This window comes from Siniperca chuatsi, linkage group LG5 (assembly GCF_020085105.1).
Source record: "Siniperca chuatsi isolate FFG_IHB_CAS linkage group LG5, ASM2008510v1, whole genome shotgun sequence".
In the NCBI taxonomy this organism is placed as follows: Eukaryota; Metazoa; Chordata; class Actinopteri; order Centrarchiformes; family Sinipercidae; genus Siniperca; species Siniperca chuatsi.
In genome coordinates this window covers 28,691,202-28,714,709 of record NC_058046.1, presented here as the reverse complement: position 1 = coordinate 28,714,709, position 23,508 = coordinate 28,691,202, and the positions used below count along the sequence as shown (strand labels likewise).

Below are 23,508 nucleotides of genomic sequence, written 5' to 3'. Positions count from 1 at the left end.
GGGCTCATCCTTACACAGGGTGAGGAACTAAGACATCTGGAAGAAACTTGGAGTAGCAGGGCTCCAGACTAAGTCTTTCCACTAGCAGCACTGGTGCTCCCTACTGAAAATTTTAGGAGCACCAGCACAAAATTTAGGAGCACCACTTAAATCGACATGCAACACAACACATTCATATTTTTTCCATCTTAACTGTATTACTGATAAATGCTTTGGTAATAAATAGACAATTTAGAGAAATATCAATGTGCTGTTTTATTTTAAAGGAAAAAGTGAAGTAGGCCTAGTAGTTTAAGAGAAAAAAACTCTTTTTGTGTGCAATTAAATGTTATCTGGAATTGCCATGTAGTGTCATGCTCCTAACCTAATTGTGATGTTACTGTGTTAAATGTTTCTTTTTCCATTGTGCCTGAGATGAGGCCAAAGATGATTTTCCAGCTGTGGTTGGAAGTCGTATTCTATTCTATTATTTATTACCCAGTGTTTACTCTACACAGTGGAATTAGTTACAGTATATTTAGCTTAAAATGTGACAAGCTGTATGGATTAACAAATACTAACTATGCCTCTTTTTTCTGATTAAAAACATACGTTCCATAGCCTGATAATGGAATTAAAATACCTTGAGCATTCGCATGCTGGACTTTAACATAGCCAATCAAAATATTCGCCGGCCTCCCTTGATGCAGGATCTGTGCGTAGACTATCTTACATTCTTTGGTTGATACATCAGTGTCACCATTAGTCATGAAAGACAGATAAGTGGAATCCTTTTTAGAGTGTGTTTAGAATTGTCAGTAGTCCTCTGATGATATTATTTAATTATTGTTTTATTTCTTTTTACTTCGGGTTATTTTTATATCACTTACCACTTTTTGTCCTGTTATCTTTTAGTTTATGTTTGTGTGTTTACAATGTTTCACTGTTTGTGTTTTAATTATTTAGCATTGCATTAAGCAAACTTTATGGGCACTATAAACTGCATTATCCTGTATGAAAGGTGCTGTATGAAAATGTACCTGAAGTCTACGGAAAAGAAAAAAAGCCACTTTAATAAACCTCAAGCGATCTCAGTCGTTTTGGTTGAAGGATGCCATCCCTCTGAAATCCCCACAAAAAAAGATAGGGAGAGTGAGGAGCATTTTTTTGACAGGCGGACAGGGTCTAGTGAGACCGGAGCTCTACCTCAAAGGTTTGGCCAAGAGCCCTCAGAGACTTGCCTTTCCCATGCCAATTTAACAGGCCTAGGTTAAAGAAAAATCAGCAAATGAGCTTGAGACTTGTGCTCTCCGCTGTCAGCGCCCTCGATCTGGAAACAGCAAAAAATATGGGGCCACAATCTGTTTTCATTTAATCAGCAGTCCACTTTGATTAGAGCCAATGTGAGTAAATTGCCGTTGTAAAGGGGAGACAGGTACTTGTTTAGCAGTGCAGCTGCTGAGAGGTTTTTGGCAGACTTTTCCCTTCTCCTTTTCTCATCACGAGTTGTTTTTGTGCAGAACCATTGTGTAGCCCACGAAGTTGAATGTATCAACACCTTTGTTGGTACCTTTGCTCATCTTTAATCATGATTATGCCAGCCTGAAGATAGCAATAAAGAGAGAGTTGAGGTGTGTTCCAAGACGGTATTAATGTTTAAAAGTGGATTTTTTTTTAATAATGTGAATCATAACTCTGTTCAGGTACAGACAGTTGCACACAGAATCTGTGTGTGTAATCTGTTTCCGTTTGGAGCAAAAAGTGCCGTATAATTCACAGCAAAGGCAGTAGGAACCCAAAAAAGTAACCATTACCTTGTATGAGTTACAGAAAGTGCATGAAGAGAAGGGATAATAGAAGTTAGGAATAGTCGAGGAATTTGTCTGTGCACAAATGCTCTGACTGACTACTTTACAATTATTTCACCTTTGTGCATTGGACATTAAACACAGATAAATGCACATACAGTGGGAAAGTTAATATTGTATTATTTGAAAAATTGCCCACACCTCCGCACAGCCCTGCGGAAAGCAGCCAGCTTCATCCTGTCCACTGCTCTCGGCTCTGCGTATGTGTGTAGCTCAGACCCGACCTATCTCCACACTTCGTTTTAGCGCAGTGCCAGCGCTGGAGATAGACCTATGACAGAGACAGAGAGCAGTGGAGAGAGACTGGGACAGCGATGTAACCTGCTCGCTACGTTTTTATTGAGTCCCGACCTCACAGCCTGCGCGCTGTTATTGGCTGGGAGCTACACACCACTGCCCCAAGGTTGATGCCCAAAAACTCTCTGACTCTGCAGATACAGACACCGCCACCCACTTCTAGTGGGTCATAAGTGATGATTGAGAGGGATTATTTTTGTATAAGTCTATACATTGTTTTTTTTAGGAAAATCCTACTTATTCTGCCTTTAATCACGGCTTGCACTGGTTTAAAGTCATTGTCCTGGAAAATGGGTGTTTTGAAAAGTAATGCTTGATGAATGTAACTTCTTAAATGTTGAACTTGTGGGGGACATATTTTTCACCAACCCCTCTCTAAGACAGCAAATAAACAAAATTACTGGCAAATTACCAATTACCAATCCTTTGATAATGTAATATATGTTTTAAGTCATCAGATTTAAGAACCATACTAATTTTTCTGTGGGTATTTGTATGTGTACGCTCTGTGAGTCAACAGTTTAGCCTCTGTGGGTCTGCAGAGGTTTCAGTGCCTCCTGCCTTGTATTCCGAGTGGGTGCGGTGCTTTAAGGAGGTGTTGACAGGGAATTTCAAGAAACAGACGCTCTGGAAAAATGCAGAGGGAGTCTCTGGCATGGAGGCCACTGGGGGCGTACAATATAATATTTAATACTCATTGGGGTTTGTCAACTTTGCCTCGAGATTATTTAAATCTTGCTTCACGCACCTGACTCAACTGTCATAATAATGATGCCCACCACAGCTTGGGTGAGCCAGCATTGGCATGAGGGACAATGAGACACGGTGATGGAAAGAAAATTATATAGCCAATTTAACTGCTAGCTGGTGAGACACGATTTTCAGGCATGTAGCTGAAAAGTGAAATAATTTGGAAAAGTATAGGTTTAAAAATAGTTTTTTTAATCATTTTTTGTTGTTTTGTCATGTTATCTGTTGTTCCTCACTTTCACTTCAAATTTGTAATCCACATGGGTTACACTGTGAATATACATATAGAAAGTATAAATATTAGCAGTTATTAAACAAGGCACGCCTGTGCTTTGAGCTAAATGCTAACACCAGCATGCTAACATGCTCCCCATAACAATGCCAACATGCTAATTTTAAGCAGGTATAATGTTTACCATGTTCACCATCTTAGGGAATCACCAAAGTGATCCCAAGAGCCATGGCTAAAAGATATATACAGCATTTTCAAAATGACCCAGAGACCTTGTACAGATAACATAGCCTTAGTTTTGGTTTATAGCCATCTATGGAAATAGCCTAGCCAATGCTTGCAAGAAAATGTCCCATTTTGCCTATTTAGGCTACACGACAATAATGCCTTTCATTGGTTAGAGTTTATTTCATGGCTAGATATGAGAAACCTGTATTTCTCACTATTGTACTGTAAATGGGTTTTCTTCAAAGTGACTAGGCTGTGTGAGAAATACATTTCCTAAATTTAGAAAGTGGCTCTATTAAAAAGAAGATATCCGTTAGTCACTGATCACTGTTATGCTGCTGGTTATAATTGTTAAGTGACAATATTGACACATAGCTGTCCTTTGAGAATCAATGGTTGCTGTTAGTTTGGGGTTGCTTGAAATAATTGGAAGAAAGGTGTACAATCAGAAAGCATCTGCAGGCACTGTCACTGTCAAAATGCCATCCTGTCTCTCCCTTAGCTGAAGCCCAGTTGGTGCCATAATACCTCTATAAGTCTATATATCATCAATTATGTAGCAGTTACAAACAAACGACTGGGAGGAGGAGAGGAACTGAGGGTGTAGAAGCTGCGAAACTGAAGGGAAAGGATCTAATTAAATGGCCCTTGGCTTCTGCTCTCTGTTAGCCACTGCACCGGTGTTCCTGGCTTTCCAATCTGTGTTGAGCTTATTAAATTCAGGTCTGTTAAGTACTGATTTCAGACTGGTGTGCACAAAAATAAAATCCAATTAAACCTCATAATAAAAGAACATACTATAAACCACTATAAACACAACAAAACAACACAACATATAAAATTTGTTGATTAGAGCCACACAAGTGGTCAAAAGCTTCTAATTTATTGTGTGCAAATTAGCAAAAGTCCACTATTAAAAAGACAAATCGATGTGCTCTAAATTGCATTTGCAATCTCTTGTCATTGTTTAAGGATTTAATGATGTATTAGTATTATGTATGTAACACCAAAATACATGGTTTTGGTTTCAGCCCCTTCCCTTGAATTTCTGAAACAATTTCTTTGTTGTGTATATTTTTCTGCTCCTTCAGGTAACTGGCCAACCGAAGGTGACACAGCAGTGAAATTTTGAGTGAAATTACAATGACACTTGAGCAGCAGCAGAAGGTTTTTTTAAGCTATCTGAAACCTCACTGATAATGTCAGATGTTGGTGTCAGCCTCAGAATCAAATAGGGAATGAGTCTTTCTAAACCACCTATTTTCCACCAGTGTACGGCCAAAACGTTCAATAGTCATAGAGGAAGAAAGCCATGAGAAGAAGATAGCATACCTCTTTTTGGTGTTAGTCCCTCAAAGTCAAAGACAAAGGCTTCTTCTAAAGCCCATTATTTTGAATCAACAGTCACTTTGGTGACTTTGGTGCTTTCACTCTTGAGTTTAAGCACTTTTAAGTTTTAACAGTTTTCCCAAAAACTTTTCTTACTAAGGATGTCTTATGAATCTCATACATACAGCAAGAGCCGATCAGAGGTGGGAAATTTGCAGTTTGGCCTAAAATGTGATGTGAAGACTCTTTGATAAAGTTAGATTTTCACAATAATACTTAATACTACATTTGTCTGTCTAGTTTTGATAAACAAATGTGTCTCTTGAATACCTTGTTGCACCAACAGTATCATGGGAAAATTGCTAAATAATCTTCATAATAATCTTAATAAGCTACACTACATTATTACATTGTATTATTATACCGTACATACTTATCATCAACCGGTAATCCACTTTGTACTTTACACTTATTTTAATTTTATACTTATACCCACTTGGTACTTGGTGTATTATATTTTTTGCTTAGTACTTCTATTCCTGTGTGCACTGACGTGATAGTGAGCAGCTGTAACAAAAGAGTTTCCTCTCGGGGATCAATAAAGTATTTCTGATTCTGATATTTCTGAAAAGGGTTCTAAACATGTAAATATTGCCTTTTGTAATTTCAACCAATGATTTAACAAATAACAAGAATCACAGTACCAAGGAACGATACAATTGGATTTCATAACAGTATCTGAAAAACACGGAGCATACAGCAATGCAGAGCTATAGGCAAACATTCAAGTTAACCTACTTACATAAATCAACAGTCATAGCCCACTTTTTAATCTGTAGCTACATGTATAATTCATATCCTTCCTCCAGTTATACAGCAGCCCAAAGGAAAGTCCCCACTGCCACTCATTCATGCCTAATCCCTCTATATCTCTTATCAAACATGCATGATATAATTTGTATCCTGGCTCGATGATGATAAGTGATCAGCCTGTTCTTTCAGAGATACCTCCTAATATCATCATTTATACCGTCTCCCAACAACTGGGCCACTGGGTGTGCAGTACACGTTAATGACCCGATGGCAGACCGGCTTCCATTCATTCTGCGAGAGACCCTTTTCTTACAGGCGCTGTAGTTTCATCTCATGAACAGCTCCCAGGAGAGGCATAGTCGGGTGTGTTATTGGAGGGAAGGTGGATAGAGGCCATTAGTTTGGAGTGACTTTAATCCTTTTGGCACATTTGCTCTATTTTACAGTACGGATACTATGACCCCAACATTCACAAACCTGGCTTCTTGGCTGAGGAGGAACTGCTGCCAAAGAGGGTGAGTGACAGCTGTTTACTTATTGACATTCATGAGTGAAGATGTTTACATATTTGTCTTATTATCTGGGCCTATACCTGCATTATGTGGCATGCCAGTATGTACTGTATTTTCTGCATGCATTCATGGATATTTATATCTGTCTCTCTCCATTTCAGGTGATTAACTTGTACCAGATGACTGCAGAAATGTGGGAGGAGAGGATCACAGCTTGTTATGCAGAGCACAGGGGAAGGACGAGGTAAAAACTGCTGCACTGAACTGTACCACTGTGAAGTTCCACATTCATCAGCAAATTTCACTTTTAAGTTCACATAGGATGTACTTAAAACTTAGTTCCACAAGAAATGTTTTATGCAAAACTGAAGTCCATTTTTGGCAGTGAGATGCAAAAAGAGTCAAAAGGTTGTTTCTGTGCAGAAGTTTTTTTTTTAAACGAATCCACAGTGTGGACTTTTTTAACATCTGGTGTTGCACCAACACCAAATGGCACAGCTTACCACATCTTATAACTAATCAATTAAGTGTAATTACATGTATTTTCACTAGAGAAACAATTCATGTCGCTATTTTTCAAAAGAGAATAATTTAGTGAGGAACAAATATATCATAGTGAAAAGGACTATAGAAATTATGTATATTGCTTTCATAAATCTAAAATGACCAGAATGAAAATCAGTTGTTCTGTTGTTGCACTTTGCTCTACCACTAAGCTGAACTAAGTTGAAAATGGATATGGAGTAAGTGTGAGGGATGTGGAGTGTCTTAAAGCTCCCGTGGGTGTGGAGTTCTGAGCTGGAAAGTGAGTTCTAAAAGCCAGCCAACCAGCAGTCAGCACTTGGAAAGTAATAATTGAGTCACTGGTGCTGATCAATAACCCTTTCAACCCCAGCAGAGAGAGGGGAGTTGGTGGTCCTTATAGCTTTAGCATTTTAATTGTTTAGTAAGTGATGCAGAGTAGTGGGGGAACAGGAGAGAGGTCACTGGCCTTCTGATGACACAAGGGCTGGGTATCATTAAAACATTTTCATACTGGTGTCGATACACTACCCGAGTTTTGGTAACAATTCCAAAACAATATTTTTTCCTGTTTTTCAGATACTTTGCTTTGAGAAATACAAACATGTTCTTTTGGCAATGTCTGTCAGTCCACTAAAATATATCTACAACTTTTGGATGAATTTCCATGACATTTAGTACGTACATTCATGTCCCCCCACAAATCAATTGTAGTACTTTTGGTGATCCCTTAAGTTTTCACCTAGTGTCAGTCAGGTCAAATGTGTCCAGCATACTAACATGCTAAACTAAGACAGTGAATATGGTAAACTTTAAACCTTCTTAACATCAACATGCTAACATGTCATTGTCAGCATGTTAGCATTTACCTCAAAGCACCAGTGTGCCTAACTACAGACTCACAGAGCCACCAGTGTGGCTGTAGACTCTTAGTCGTTTCCACAAAACCTCTTTTTTTTATTGAACAAAAAGCTATAGTTCTCAAATATTAATTGTTAAACACATGCAGCCGTATAAGAACTCTGTGTGAATAAAACTGTCAAAATTGGGATTCACATCATCTCATCAAAGACAAACAAAATGATGAGTCTGACCAGACATTTGGTGCTGGGTTTTGGTACGTGAGGGTTTTCTATACTCTGACCAAATAGTGTTAAGATTTAATATCCAGCCCCATACAGTTAAAGGCTTATTTCATCTTTCATCTTATTTCACATTCTTTTTCTTTTCAAACTTAATAAGAAATAGGTTTTACAAAACTGATGTCAACACAACATCAAAGTAACTGACGGACTTGCCGTGTGCAGAGTGCAACTCTAATGCTTTACCACAGCATTAATCAAGTATTACCATTTAAATTTCCTCTGACCCACTCTAAAGTCAGAATGTACTCAGTGTCCAACCTAGTTAAGATTTGTTTACTTGGCATAATGCTCTCATGCCTGTTTAAACTTTGATGAAGCTTAAATCATCAATTTCCCAACCACCCATATCAAACAGCAAGTTATTAAAGGTTTAGGCGGAAGCATGCCCTGATTTTTCCTCAACCATCAAAGTATGCTAATGTTCTTTTTTGCTGAGTTGACCATAAACTCACAACAGATCTGCCAACCAAGCTGCAGAAAGAGAGGAAGAAAAGAGTTTGATGCATTTGTTTTCTCTATCACAGTATTTAGAGTCATGGAGGCATCAGAATAAGTCTTCTTTTCCATCAAGCATAACCTCTAAATCCTGTTAGCGAATTATAGTTGTGTTTTGTGTCAGGATTGTGCTTATGTTTTCACCCTCACAAGAGCTATGTGGCAGAGTTTTTATAGATCACACAACATGACAGATGCTACACACAAAAGCAGAGGAAACAAGGTCTGATCTCCTTTTTCTCTCCACTGCACCTCCTCTCCTCCCACCCTTCCCTCCCTCTCTTCTCCATTCCCTTGGATCCCTCTCAATCTCTTTTTCTCTCTGTCTGTCTTTGAACCAGGGATGAAGCTGAGATGGAGTATTTAAAAATAGCTCAGGACCTGGACATGTATGGCGTCAATTACTTTTTAATAAGGGTGAGCCAATGCCGCTTTGCTATATCTTTACAAAGTATGCCAATATGAGAGATTAGGAGGCGTGTCAATTTCACCGTGGTGTTATGAAATGAAGTGGGGGAATAGCAGTCTGACTCTTCTGTTCTAAATTGTCCCTTAGTTGAATCTATTATTTGACTATTGAACATTTTGAAACGCATGTTGGGGTTTTTTGGTGGTACATAAATGGCTGCTATTTGGCACTGGATCTTTTCCAGGTGAGTCATAACGAAAATAAACATGTAACAACTCTTAACAAACAGAAATTGACTTGAGGTGGCTCTGGCCTTGATCAGTGTGTTCTCTAAAAGGCTGAGTCATTTTAAAATAAAATCAACAAGTCAACCTCAGATTAAATAATTCACTGTAACATTACTTTTCAACCCCAGACTGCATATACACCTCGCAACTGGCATTGTTCAGCTCAGCTCTAACAAATAGTTTTGGCTAGCAAAGCCACCACAATTCCACCTTCTTCAAACAAATGAATGTTGGCTGGAAGGGTGGTCGCACAACTGCTCGCTAGTTTCCCTTAACAGGCAGGTAGGAAAAAAGCTTTGTTTACTCTGCTGATGTGGTTTAGAATAAAAAGGGAACAGATCTTCTTCTGGGAGTGGACGCCCTGGGTCTGCACATCTACGAGCCGGACAACAGGCTGACACCCAAGTGCTCCTTCCCTTGGAATGAGATCCGCAACATCTCCTACAGTGACAAGGAGGTGGGAGACTCTGCTGTTGTACTTCGTGATAAATATTGATGGGACAGTACTTGTATTGTAATTAAGACAGTTCAGACTTGAATATAGAGTTATATATAGGTGATAATTTAGTATCATAGTTTGATTATTGATATATTGATTTTGAGGGGAATCATATCGTGTGTTATACTATCATCTCATATATATATATATATATATATATATATATATATATATATATATATATATATATATATATATACGTGTGTGTGTGTGTGTATATATATATACACACATATATATATATATGTGTGTGTGTGTGTGTATATATATATACACATATATATATATGTGTGTGTATATATATATATATATATATATATATATATATATATATATATATATATATATATATATATATGTATGTGTGTGTGTGTGTGTGTGTGTGTGTGATATTGATTTCAAAGATATTGCCCAGGATTTTTCTTTTGTGGCTTGATCAAAAATCTGGTATTCTTGTTTCCTCAATGTTTAGTTTACCATCAAACCTCTGGACAAGAAAACCAATGTTTTCAAGTTCAACTCTTCGCGGCTAAGAGTCAACAAGTTGGTGAGTTCAGCTGAAATGGTAGAAGTTGTTTTGTCTGTGGCTAGTAAATATTGCTTTTCCACCAGCCACTTTAGCAGTCTGGAAACCATCATTTTGGTTTGTTTCTCATAATGAAGATGAAGAAAAATACTGGAAGTGGCAGGTAAATTAGAGTTTACCATTTTGACATATCATTGTAAATAGCACCCATTCTTGGTTTTGCTTCTCTTGTGCAGATCCTCCAGCTGTGTATAGGGAACCATGACCTGTTTATCCGCCGCCGGCGGGTGGACTCGCTTGAAGTACAGCAGATGAAGGCTCAGGCCAGAGAAGAGAGGGCCAGAAAACAGGTACTGATAATGGAGAAACAAAGAAGAGGAGATGGGGTTGAACTTGTCAACAGCCAAGTTTCCATCCAAATGTAGTTGTATTTAGTACCAAATTTCCAGAAAATCGGCAAAAGAAAATAATTACTTTTATGCGAATATTAGGAGTTGGACACATTGAGATAAACAGTTGCTGGTGCTAATTCTCCAGTCAGGTGCCATTAAACTATTGCTGGAGACATTTATGTTTGTTTCATGTATTCATTTGAGGAAGGTTACAGTGTCCTCATCGGTCCATGCGGATCTGATGTTTTCATCTGCCGCCGTTTTTCGTCTCTTCAGTGGAGCGGACGCTTAAGTGACATGCTCCATGTACGTCGTAATTTATTGTGTGTCGATTGATCATTTAAGTGTGCTCCCATTGAACTTAGTCACATTTTCTTTTTATCGATACACCAACTGTTCCACACCAGCCTAGCGTAAAAACTTTTTTGTGAAATTTGGACTTTTTATCGAATTTCTGGTGGATGGAAACACGCTTAGTGACACAAAATGCATTCTGTCCAGCCACTCACATGTTATTTCACACAGTATATGTCTTTAATTTGTTGACTGTAATTGTTCACATCTGTGTTCCAAGTCATACAAGGGAGGGAATGCAAGTACCCACAAATTCAAGGACACTGCTTTGTTAGTACATAAAAGTAACTTTTAAAAATGTTTTTATTTACAACAAAACAGAGCTTTGATTTTTTCCCCTCCCTTGTATGATGCTGTTGATGTGTCCATCAGGTGCACCAGCTTCATGATTTTCTTCTGTCGAATCCAAGTTGCGTTTTGTCCATTGTATTTTCTTTCATATTCCATTTTTTGTTTGTTTCTTACTTTCTTTGTCAATATTTCCCGCCACATCCTCTCTTCTTTGTCCACACTCCACCTGTCTGTGTCGTTCAGGTAGAGAGGCAGCGTCTGCAAAGGGAGAAGCAGCTGCGGGAGGAGGCAGAGAGAGCCAGGGACAAGCTGGAAAGGAGGCTGATTCAGCTGCAGGATGAGGCTCACATGTCCAACGAGGCACTGGTAAGATTCTTGGTTAGCTTAACCCAAAATCAAACATTTGGTTGGCTATGTCATATCAACACCAAAATATTTTGTCAAATTTAGTTCCTCTCACACCATCTTCACTTCATCTCCCAGTGTTTCCTCTTTTTCATGTAATTTACTCATTCTTCCCCTTTAAAGTTTCTCACTGTGGCCTCTTTCCCCTCCATCAATTGCCCTCGCTCCTTCTGTATGCATGCACATCCCTCCCTCTACACTGCTCTTCCCCCTTCTTTCTTCTCTGTACATATTTTAATCTCTCTTTCTTTGGTCCATATCCCCATCTCCTCTCCCATTTTCAACTTTTCTTTTCCCCCCGTTCTTGCCCTTCCTCCTCCTCTTCCCGCTCCTCTCCAGCTGCGTTCGGAGCAGACGGCGGACCTGCTGGCTGAAAAGGCTCAGATCGCGGAGGAGGAGGCCAAGCTGCTGGCCCAGAAAGCTGCTGAGGCTGAGACAGAGATGCAGCGCATCAAAGTGACTGCCATCCGTGGCCAGGAGGAGCGGCGGCTCATGGAGCAGAAGATGCTGGAGGCAGAGATGCTGGCCCTCAAGATGGCCGAGGACTCAGAAAGGAGGTGGGGAGAGGAGGAAGGAAGGACTGCGTGGATGAATGTAGAGTGTACAGCCATCTATGCTGCAGTGAATGGGATTTTGATCCAGCTTTGGCCGCTATGTGGCTTTCTCTCTGTCAACACTGTCTTACTCATACCCAAATTCTCTCTCTTTGTATCTGTCTCTCACACACACACTCTCACATGCACGACATGCATACTTTTTTAGATCCTTAAATAACTTATTCCCACATCGTACTTACTTTCCAAAAAAAATTTTCCCCTTTGTAATGAACTTGAACTGAGGAAGCTGTCTTACAGGAGTATCAAAACACATTTCCTAAATAACCTCCTCAACTCATGAGCCTCCCAAATGTTTTTGAGTTACTATACTGTTTAATGTCAGGGTGCACAAACATGCCGCTGCACTTTGCTCAGCAGCACAGAAGTCAGTCAATATGCTCTATAGTATAGAGCTAAGTAATGCAGCATTGCTCGATCAAAGAATAAGAACTTCTGACTTGTTTAAAATCATTTAATTTGAAAGGCTTTGTTCTTGCACTGAGAAGCAGGTAATGAAGCGGTTACAGCCACACTGCAGCACACAGAAGGAAAAAGGGAGAAAGCTTCTGTTCAGCAGCCCTCCTCCTAGGTCTTAGGTACAGCAGTTAATTTGTGCTAGTTAATTGTTCGCAGTAGTATCGATTGACGGTGGGCGCCCTATAAAACAGTCTCTTTTACTACACATTGAAGCTCTACGGTGCTGAAACTGACTTTTTGATCTGTGTTTTATCTGTGCCTTAAAAAGCAATTTTGTGATTTTCTTTTTTTATACATCCTAGAGTGGTTCAAATCAAATACTTATATCTGCTGTTGACCTTTTTATTTATTTGGGGGTCAGATGGATAAGTAGAAGGGAACTTGATGAGTGAGCCTTGATCAGCACTCGGTGAAGCTTGATAGATGCCAATCCATTATAGCAAAGAACTTAAGTCATTTTCATAATAAAACAATATACATAGATATAAAGAATATCACTTCACAGCCTCTACTTGACGATTTATTAGGCAATCATTTCAAATGGGCACCATTAACCACTTGCCTGTAACTGCAATTTCTGGATGAGCACTTTCTGCACCAGAGAAATTTAAACCCGTGGCACTCAACATGTAAATGACTATGTCCACTCAAACCCTTGAGGCACATAGCTCCCCCACATCAATGAGGAAGGAGTGTTCAGGAACACAATCAAAAGAAATGTAATCACTTACATCTCTGTGTGCAAACTCGATGGTGGAATAATGGAGTCAGAAATGACTGTCTGCTGGGGTGATACATTGCTCACCTAGGTAATAACAAAGTGATATTCCTGGCTCGTCGAGTACCGATGTACCGATTATGTAAGATAATTTTGGATTGAATTTAGATCATTCTGTTTCCTTCAAAGGACTGGGAGGTGAATTAAAGTATTAACTGCATCTGTCTGTCTGTTGGTCCCTCAGGGCCAAGGAGGCTGAGCAGCTGAAACAGGACCTGCAGGAAGCCAGGGAGTCTGAGCGCAGGGCAAAGCACAAGCTGCTGGAGATTACCAGCAGGGCTTTGTATATGGTAACAGACCTGGAACACACACACATACATACTTATACCACACAAGTGTTTGTACTCACATATACTTAAAACACACAGGTAGGCGCACATAAGTTCATATTGTACAACCCAAGAACAAACAAGTATCCTAAAACTATTACTCGATTCATCTATGGCAGGAAATAAATCAATGGAAATTCTGCTAATTGATTCATCGTTTAAATCATTTATTAAGAAAATAATCAAATATTTGCTGATTTTAGCTCCTCAACTGTACCGAGCTGCTTATTTATTCGCTTATTGAATAGGGACAGTGCATATTAATAGGGCTGCAACTAACAATTATTTTCATTATCAATTAATCGATTGGTCTAATAAAAAAAAAATCAGAAAACAGGGAAAAATGCTGATATCCTAGAGCACAAGTTGATGTCTTTAAATGTCTTCTTTTCTCAACCAACAGTCTGAAACCCCAAAATATTCAATTAACTATTATGTAAAACCAAGACAAGCAGTGAATTCTCACATTTGAAAACCTGGAACCGTTAAATGTTTGGCCTTTTTGCTTGAAAAATAACTTGAACAGTCAATCGATTATCAGAATTGTTGCCAATTGATTTTCTTTCAATCCACTAATTGATTAACTGTTGCAGCTCTACACATTTATAAACATAACTGCAAATGTCAAGTAATTTACATGGCTGCATGTTTTAAATATCCCCAAAAATTCTAATAAATATGACCAACAATAAGAATTGAATTGAATTTTATATTGGTCAGACAAAGTGAGCAATTTCAAGATGTCATTTTGGGCTCTGGGAAATTATGATGGGTATTTCTTACTTCTGTAATATTTTGAAGACAAAGATAAATGGATTCATTGAAAGTAAATCAAAAGATTAATCAATAATGTAAACAAGTTACAGCCTTAACACAGCCTTGCATAAAACAAATATGCATAATACACATGTTATACACAGACACACTCCCAGATAGAGTACGACTGTACATGCAGTAGCATCCCACAGAAAAATACTGTGTCCGTCCCTATTGGGAGTATCAAGCTGCAACTGTTGGTGTTGAAATTATCATGACCATATAGTTTTAGCTTAACTACTAATAGCACACACACACACACACACATGCAACTATAGACCCTTCACAGCCACACTAAACAGGAGATATTTGCATAAGAACAGGCAGCACATACGGCAGCCTACGCAAAAGCTTCCAACATGCTAAAAACCCACACATTCGTCTGCTAACACACGTACACACATGCACACACACGCCCACACACAGACACACACACACACAGATACATATTGAGATACTGGCCATGGACAAAGAACTACTCGCTTGTAACACACGCACACACACACTGGTGCACATACAGCACATACATACAAAAGACATGCTCCCACTGGAACTCCACTACACACTTATCAGTTCATGAGTGAAAAGTATACACACACACACTCACACAAGTACACAATATTTTCCGTTCCCATTTCCATTGCCCGTGGTCAAATTACCCTTTGTGCTCGCCCAGACTGTATTTATGTTGAATGTATCCACCATGTAGTTTGGATTCACATGCCAACCAATGGATTTACATTTATATTGTGTATTAGGTCCACTTCTTATTCAGCCAACACCTGAGGTGGCATGTGGCCAATGCATTTCAGACATTTGGTCAGGTTCTAAAAGCATATATTTGTGTGTTCATGGTCCGTGACCATCGAAGTGGTGATCATTTTTTACCTTTTTAATCTACATTGTGTCCTACTTGCACGTCTTCCATGCATTCCTCCTCTCCCCCTATATATACACTGTCACCTTCAACTTTATTCTATCCCCCCTCCTTTGTATATTTATTTTACTCTTCATAGCATTTCCTGTTTTTTTTCTTTCTCTATCACTACCACTTCTTCTTTATTCTGCCCTATTTCCTGCTTTTTTCCCTGTCAATTTGTCTACATCGCTTACTTTCCTCTAATCTCTCTTTCCATCTCCCCTCCTAGTCCCCCGGACTGCCACCTGACAGCATGCCTCCCGACCTGAGCTTCAGCAGGGAGAACCTCAGCTTTGACTTTAAAGATACTGATATGAAACGCCTCTCCATGGAGATCGAGAAGGAGAAGTGAGTGGCCGGCCTTACTCTGCAGATGCTGCATGATATTTTGGGCCTCAGCGAGTTTGCATTTTACACTTTCTGGTTCTGCGGTTTAGCTTGATTGCAGTGGTTCGTGATTTAATTGTAAATCAGCAGAAGCGATTTATTAAGGGATAAATATCTATTTTAGTCATTTTAAGTGCACTCAAACGTGTTTGAGAAAGATCGAACTTGCAGGATTGTACATTGAGGAACATTGTCACTTTTTAATACGCACATTTTGATTCAGGAGTTCAGGTAAGCAATTGACCCTCATCATTAGCTGTCACCGATGTCACTGCCAGCATTCAAGCATTTCTCTAGCTCTTGGTGTCAGTGATTGCAGAAAGGAAAAACTACATTTAAACAAGTATGACCCTGGCTGTTTTAAAATAAAAGCAAGTGAACAGAAAGACTACACGTCCAGGATTGGTGGGTAACTGTTCATAAGACTTGAAGAAAGACTGCGATGGAAGTGAGAGCTACATAAAGATTTAATATTAATAAAATTGTGGCACTACGAGAAAGTTGAAATCTAATCTATCTTTTGCAACTTACTATTATAGTTAATTGTATACAGCTCAAGTTCTCTGGAATTACAAAACCTAGGACATTAACCAACCCATCACTCCATGTAATCGGTAATTTACACTACATGGCATTTTATAATTTGGACTTTTCAGTACATTGATTCTAAATTGTACATTTCTCATAATTTGGTTTCAGACCAGAATGAAGTGCTGAAAGGGAAATCTACTAAACTGTCTCCCAATCTGCAATTTGATTCATGTTTAGGGTCGAGTACATGGAGAAGAGCAAGCACCTGCAGGAGCAGCTGAATGAGCTGAAGACGGAGATTGAAAGTCTGAAGCTGAAAGAGAGGGAAACTCCTCTGGACATCATTCACAACCAGAACACCGAGCAGGGGACCAGCAAGCACAGCAACTTTAAAAAGGTAGCTATCAGCTCTGCTGCTTGCATGGTGGACACATAAAATACTCAAATGTGTTCACAAAAATAGGTTCCTCCAAAATACACTGTACATGCACAATTCTCCCCATTCATGCCTCAACTGTTCACACTTGTGCACACACAGTCAAACATTTGTAGTTGTTTTAGCACCTTGTATACTAATCTAATTACATCTAACCCTTAAGGTGATTTGACAAATCCGTGTTTAAAGATTAAGCACTTCATATTGTTTTCCGATATGACATGTATCAGTACACAACAGTACACAACCACAGATCTGACCCAAATTCTGCTGAAATGTGCAAAAAAAAAAATTGATGCAGCTGTCAAAAATGATCTTTCCAACTAACTCTTTATCTCTCTCTCTGCACTCTTGTGCATCTAGCGTTTGTGTGTGACCCGCCCCTCTCCTTTTAGCTCGCTGCATTCCCTGAACACAAACCTACTTCAAGCCATCCACAACATTACCACACTGAAAGAAATGCCGGGACCACAGTGTATAACGCTACCTGAAAGCTTGAAATTTTATTTGCAGTCTTTAAAACATGCAACGATATCATAAAATATGCTGCAAATATGCAAACTTTAAACTACTCATATAAGAAGCTGATGTTTGCACTGAGAGTGAAGTTAGCAAGAGGAACAGTCAAAAAGCAAGCAAGGATCACTTGTGTTAGCAGCTACAGTAATGCTTCTTCCAACCTGCCTCAACCCCTCCTGATTAAAGGCAAAACTATTACTGAAGCTGTTTAATTTACAGGGTCATGTACTCATATCTCTTTATTACCAAACCAAATAATACCAGATTCTGAAGAATGACACTAACTCAGGAATTGAGGTTAAGAAAAAAAACAGCCAGCCGAATTTAAAGGTTCTTCGTGGAGTTTTCTTGTAAACAAACAAAAGTTAGGATTATATTCATTGTGACTTACCAAAATGAATTGTGTATCCTTGAGCTCTAACAAATGTGTTGAATGCATTTGCAAAGCCGAGCTTTCAAGTATTTTAAATTCGGAATCGTTTACATCCATGTTTACTTGCTAGCAGTCTTCTTCTTCCCTGCCTTTGCTGGCACATTGCCGCATATCTTGGCGTATTACCGCCACCTGTTGATCAGTTCCTCGTGAACATGCATGAGATAAATTGAACAGGGCTATTCAACAGCTGTCCAATCAGCTGGAGACACATGAAGTTGTGAAGTGTAAATGTTGTCTTATCTTACATCATCTTCCAAGGATAACTGTCTGTCAAACATTTGATAGTCCTCCCTCATACAACGCCTGTGCCTAACCATCATTTTATTTTATGATTTATGGTATTTATTCTCAGAGCATCACTTAATAGCAATGCTCTCCACGTGGCCCAGGGTTCATTTATCAGCCTCAAGTTTCTTCCTTGATGGAGCCCGCTGGGGGAAGCCATTCATTTTCTATAATGACCTCTAAAAGTGCACAATGATTACTAGTCTTAAGCATATTGGGAAAAAAATCACACAGATCAACTGAGAGGGAAATCTGTGGTTTTGTATGTATCTTACGTCGACTCTATCAGTAAGAATAGCTATTTCATCTTACCCAAGTTCCTTGGCTTGGCGATGATATGAAATGACAGACACTGAAGTGACAGACTCGTTCAGCTTGAGAAATATTCCTGAATTGATTGGTCAGAGGCAATGGAACTGTCCTATGATGAACTGGCAGATTAGACTAATTCTGCTTTATCTTCCCAATCCAGTATCTCTCTAATTTCAATAAAAGTATCAAATGAAAATTTGAGTTATGTTCTCAGCATATTGTATAACAAAAAAAGGCCACCCCTCCTCCCTTCTTGTTTCCCAGTGTAAAATACACTTGTTAAGGGAGCACTAATTGATTTTTGCTTGGTAATTAGTCATTCTGATTGATGGGGGCACCTCGGGTATGCAGGGGGATAAGGAGCTAAGTTAAAAGTGTTGGTTTAATTGAACCAGAGGCGGTCAGCATTCATCTTGTTAGTGAGGGAAGGGGCGGGGGCACATGGCATTGCAGAGAGAAGGGAAGAGAGTGAGGAAACTAAGTCAGCTCTGCCAAAAGAGGCGAGAAGTTTACGGGAGGCTGAGGTTTACCAAAAATGTTCAAAGGATGTGGAGTGTGAGGGGCGGCTGAGTCACGGAGAAGTGCTAAGAATGCACTATGAAGTTGGCGACCAGAGAGGGACAAGATGAGGGGGGAGACGGTGGGAAAAGAAGAGCAGAGGGAATGTGGAATGAAGCACAGATGTCTCAGCCAGAGGCATCAGGACCAGCTGCACCCCCGGGCGGAGTTTTCTCCGTCCAGACTCCCTCTCCCCACTGGATGATTAATGAATGGCCCCTTAACACGGCCCAGCGCCTTTGCACTTCTACGAGGCCACAAGTTCTGCTCTGTTGGCACCGGGGCTGCCAGGAGAGCTCATTCTCAACAACTGAATCACAACACAAGAGCTGCAGTGATTCTGAAGTTTCACTAAGAGGAAATGTTTTTTTTATATATGGCAGTCCACCCAGACTGTGTGAAGTGGCACACAAAGGAGGTCAACCATCAGGGTTACTCTCATTTCGCTCTCCTGCATATTGAAACAACATACAGAAGGATTTCTTGTCTGGAAATAGCTTGCTGTTGTGCCATTGTCAACATTAATACCTGGGACATTGAATAAAGAGTTCTTGCTCTTCCCAGCTTGGAGACTGTGGGCAGTGTGGAGTACAATGCCGCAGAGTCATCGATAAACACACACTCGGGCTTTCACACTCACAAGAGTAGTTCAGGCTGCCTGTCAGCAGGGACAATGGAAGGTGATCTGTAAACATCATGCTGCAAATCCATCTGTCTCCCACACATTATCTGTTTGGATTTGTTTAAGTCCCTCCATCTACACATTCCCCAGAAATAACCTGGATTTCCCCAGCTGTCCTCCTTCATCCCTGGTCTAATATTTACTTTGGCAGCTGCTTAAATTCCCTTCACCCTACAGATGTTAGAGAGAGGAAAAAGTTTGTCCAGCCAATTTGAAGTAGTGCTCACTTATGCTGTATTAGATGCACTAATGGTTAGCTGTACTGAAGGGGTTAAAGCAAAGACAGTGGCCTGGATTAATCCATCACCAGCTCATTTAAACCTGGAGAGAACAACAATTAATAGTGCTCTGTCTGACTGGCATTGATCTTCTACTCATCCTGCCCTCCCTGTCTGTTCAATTGTCTCTGCAGTACTAGAGAGTTTGGAAGACCTACATATTTCTTTGTCCATCAGGGCCAGTTGTAAACTGATCGTGCCCGATTTTTTCTTCTGTGTAAGATGTATCAATAACGCTGCATGCCTTCACATACCATCAGAGAGTCATTAAAAACAGAATAACCTTGGGGGTATGTTTTCAGTAAACACAAAAGTATACAGACTCTCCAATTATCCTCTCCTTATGAGCACTTAGTCTTTTGATTAGTCAAGGGAAACAATTCAAATCACGTGTTTTGCTGGAATGTGCTGTGGTTCCTAGTGCCTTTTTAATTTTACTCTGTTCATCAGAGGCATGCCTGGATTAAACATGCATGTGTGTGTACGTCTTCATTAGAAGTGCAGCTAACCTAACTTTAGTTAAATCATGGATTTTGTATATTATTGTATAGTGTTGTTATTATTTTGTGCAGGTTAACATTGGTAGCAAGTGCAATTTAGGTGGGACTAATTTGAAAATAAACTGAAAGAACTCCAGTGATGCTTCAGAGTTTACAAATGCCAACAATCAGCCTGACTGATTAATGTATAATTCTCACATGAAACAATGAAGCACAGAAATGGGATTTTTATTATAATACTTTTTTTTAAAGCCCCTGAAATCTAAAGTATTTATCTTTAACATTAAATATTCATGACTAAATAATTAGCAATCAAAGTTTACGATGTATTTGGCATCACCTTTTTCCAGCTGAGCCCCGCCCACTTCCAAGCGGTTAGAAAAGCACAGAGGGGGAAAAAAAAAGAAAGAATAAAGAAATCTCTAATTTGACACAACCAAAACTGTTCTAACCACAATACCATGGACATGGAACAGACAAAAAATGTTTGGTCCATTATTTTCCACAATGTAGCATATTGCTGAATGTGTAATACACAAAATTAATGACACACACTGCTTCCATGATTTTAATAAGGCTTGAAGCGCAACCAGCTCCCCAGAACTACAGAGACCCGTCTAGGGTGCAGGGGGTTTCACACATGTGCACCCAAACTGAATTCTAAAAGTTTGGGCAATCTTCTTTCATCCTGCAAGCTTGATGACCATTAACACATGGGCTACGTTTTTCTGGTGTCTCAGTCAGAAATTAAGGGTCTTGTGCAAACTTGGTGGTCATGGTGCTTGCATTGGAAATACACAGAAGGATTGGATCTGGCAGAAAGGCTGAGGGAAAGGGTAGGTGATGATTTCAGTCTCGAATGAGAATTTCCATTTGGTTATTTATTTTGCTTGCTTGCTCGCTCTACTGCAGTATATTCTGTGCTTCTTTACTTCCATCACAGATTAAAAAAAAAAAATTCCTTATTGGGTCTGTTATCTCCTCCACAGCTAACACTACAGAGCACCAAGTCCAGGGTGGCCTTCTTTGAGGAACTCTAAACTACATACCTGTAAAGGTGGGGATGCATAACTGCCAAGAACCTCATGCTTCTACATTCCTGGTCAGTTTAAGTGATTGGCCACACTTCAAGGCCTTATGCTCCACTTCCTGGGAAACAGCTATGAAACACTACGGACCAAAAAAAAAAGACCACTGCCTTGATCTGCACCAACTCCAGGGGCCTCATGTGTACGCACAACAAGGATACGTGCATAGTGTTCCTGCACTAAATCTGGGATCCATAAAAAAATGAGTTGTGTGTTTACACTAAGAGTATGTGAAATACAGCACATTCTCCTTGAATATTTTAAAGTGAACTTGGGTGTGGGTTTCATTAATGTCAAAGAACAAAGGTAAACAATGCAAAAAGACTGCTCCGGTTCCACTGTGGCTCTAATGAGACAGTATTTGTGGAGTTTATCATGTCCAAAAGGGGCGACCTACATTATTTGAAGTGTTTTGAAATTCAAATAGAAATAAACCACTAAGGCATAAAGTTGAACAAGCTAATGAATTGATTTTATGGCTGATATGTTGCCCTTACCCTGACCCAAATATTTGATAATTAGTAGTTATGGGCAGCAAAATACTGCATTGTCCTAGACTGCCTTCTACTTTAACACTGAACATTTGATTTATAATGCTAACAAATCCCTCCAAATTAAATATATTCTTTTCTTACTTAATGACTTCATGCTGCCTTAGTTTTCTTGTTTCAATGGATAGTTAAATAGATTGAATGTTCAAGCAGCAAAAATGTGGTATTTCTTTGCCATAATATATTTAAGCAGCCATTTAACAGCTCCCACTATTAGCTATTCTAATAGTGGGAGTTGATGGACTGTGGTGGATATAAAGCTCAACACAAAACAAAAAAAATTCACTTCTGTGATTTATAACATTGAATTTTTATTGGTTGTGTTGTGTGAGCAGTGTTTTTTAAATATCAGAATTTGTGCCCATGTTTGTGCCTTTATGCAACTTTTTATGATGGATGTAGACAAAGTGTTGTACATGAGGCCTCAGGACCTGAGTTTACATCTTGTATGCACAGAGAAGTCATGTTACATATCTCTGGCTGCCTCTAGCAGTTGAACACTTGATTAGGGTGTCCTTACGTAAGGCACCGAGTGCACTATGCTCTGCTCTCGAAAGTGAAGTGACGATCGTTTTCAGTTCTTAGAATTCGAACTGGATGAAGGAACTGTGATTCTTAGAAGAGAGCTTGTGTCACATTTATCATCTTTCCCTTTTTTATTTTGGGTGTGTGTGAAGACAACCACTTTTTCGAAACATGAATTTGCATCTATTTTGAATTAATGTGTCTTTTTGAATTAATGTGCCCTTTCCCTCTGAAAGCAATTTATTTTTGGGAATTATAGTGTGAAGAAAATCATTTTTTCCCCTTCCTGTCTGGATTTGACGAAGATAGTAAGCAGTATTTAAAATGAAACTTTGGGTGAAGTTACAGTACTTTTATTACTAGATATACATTTTCACAGAAACATTTGAACAGATATCTATGTTTTTCATGTAAAATAAATGAATATCAGGTCTGATTTTCTGTATGTTTTTTTTTTTTCATCCAGAAATAACGTTGTGTTAGTTATTTTGGCAGACTTTGATGAATGTCAGCTTTGATATTGCCAGTGCCAAGAGCCTCTTCCACCCGACCCAAACAGACATCCAATTACACCTTTCAAGAATCAAGTGTTACGTAAGCACCCTCCATCTTGTGTCAAATCAAACACTGTGTTTGCTTGAGTGACATGGTGTTTTTGTGTGTGCTTACGGGTGCGTGGGCGAGCGGCGTGTGTTGCATGCACCCGTGCACTCGTTTTTTGTGCCGGCACGTGTTGTTCGTCATCACACCGACCCTTTAATGGGAGTTCTTTCACATGGTGTCGGGTCCCTGAGACTGACAGCTCTCTGACTGAGTGAGTGGTGCTGAGGTCAGGAGGCTTCGCCACAGCTCTATCACCTCTGACGGACTCAGCTGGAGAATGGCCACCCTTGGCTTGTCAGTGTTGTGACAGAGAGGCGTCTTCAGGAGCCAAGGCTCCCTAGGGGCCCGGGGCTCAGAGGGACAGGGTTGGAGGGTCTGCGGGGGCATCAGGCAAACCGACAGCCACACAGATTCTCCTTCATTTCTGCCTCCCCCTCAACACTGTCCTTTGAAACAGGGGAGAGTGAGGAGGAGATGAGATGGGAAGAATCACATCTTTTGTCATTTATCCATTCTCAAGGGATCACAGTTGACGTCACACCTGCAAACACACCGGTATACACACAAAC

General features: G+C 39.6%; 1 protein-coding gene across 4 annotated transcripts in view; it reads left to right on the top strand.

Moving 5' to 3' along the window:
* Positions 1 to 22,772, top strand: part of nf2a (neurofibromin 2a (merlin)) — a 28,645-nt gene extending 5,873 nt beyond the window's left edge. For 2 of the 4 annotated variants that reach the window (XM_044196578.1, XM_044196576.1), the window contains 12 exons: positions 5,943 to 6,011; positions 6,170 to 6,252; positions 8,512 to 8,587; positions 9,189 to 9,323; positions 9,838 to 9,912; positions 10,128 to 10,241; positions 11,172 to 11,294; positions 11,673 to 11,890; positions 13,369 to 13,474; positions 15,478 to 15,596; positions 16,404 to 16,563; positions 16,966 to 20,906. In XM_044196578.1, coding sequence (XP_044052513.1) covers positions 5,943 to 6,011; positions 6,170 to 6,252; positions 8,512 to 8,587; positions 9,189 to 9,323; positions 9,838 to 9,912; positions 10,128 to 10,241; positions 11,172 to 11,294; positions 11,673 to 11,890; positions 13,369 to 13,474; positions 15,478 to 15,596; positions 16,404 to 16,563; positions 16,966 to 17,142 — 1,455 coding nt within the window. In that variant the 3' untranslated portion in view covers positions 17,143 to 20,906. The other 2 variants (XM_044196577.1, XM_044196579.1) reach the window with 2 other exon arrangements.
* Positions 22,773 to 23,508: the final 736 nt, after the last annotated feature.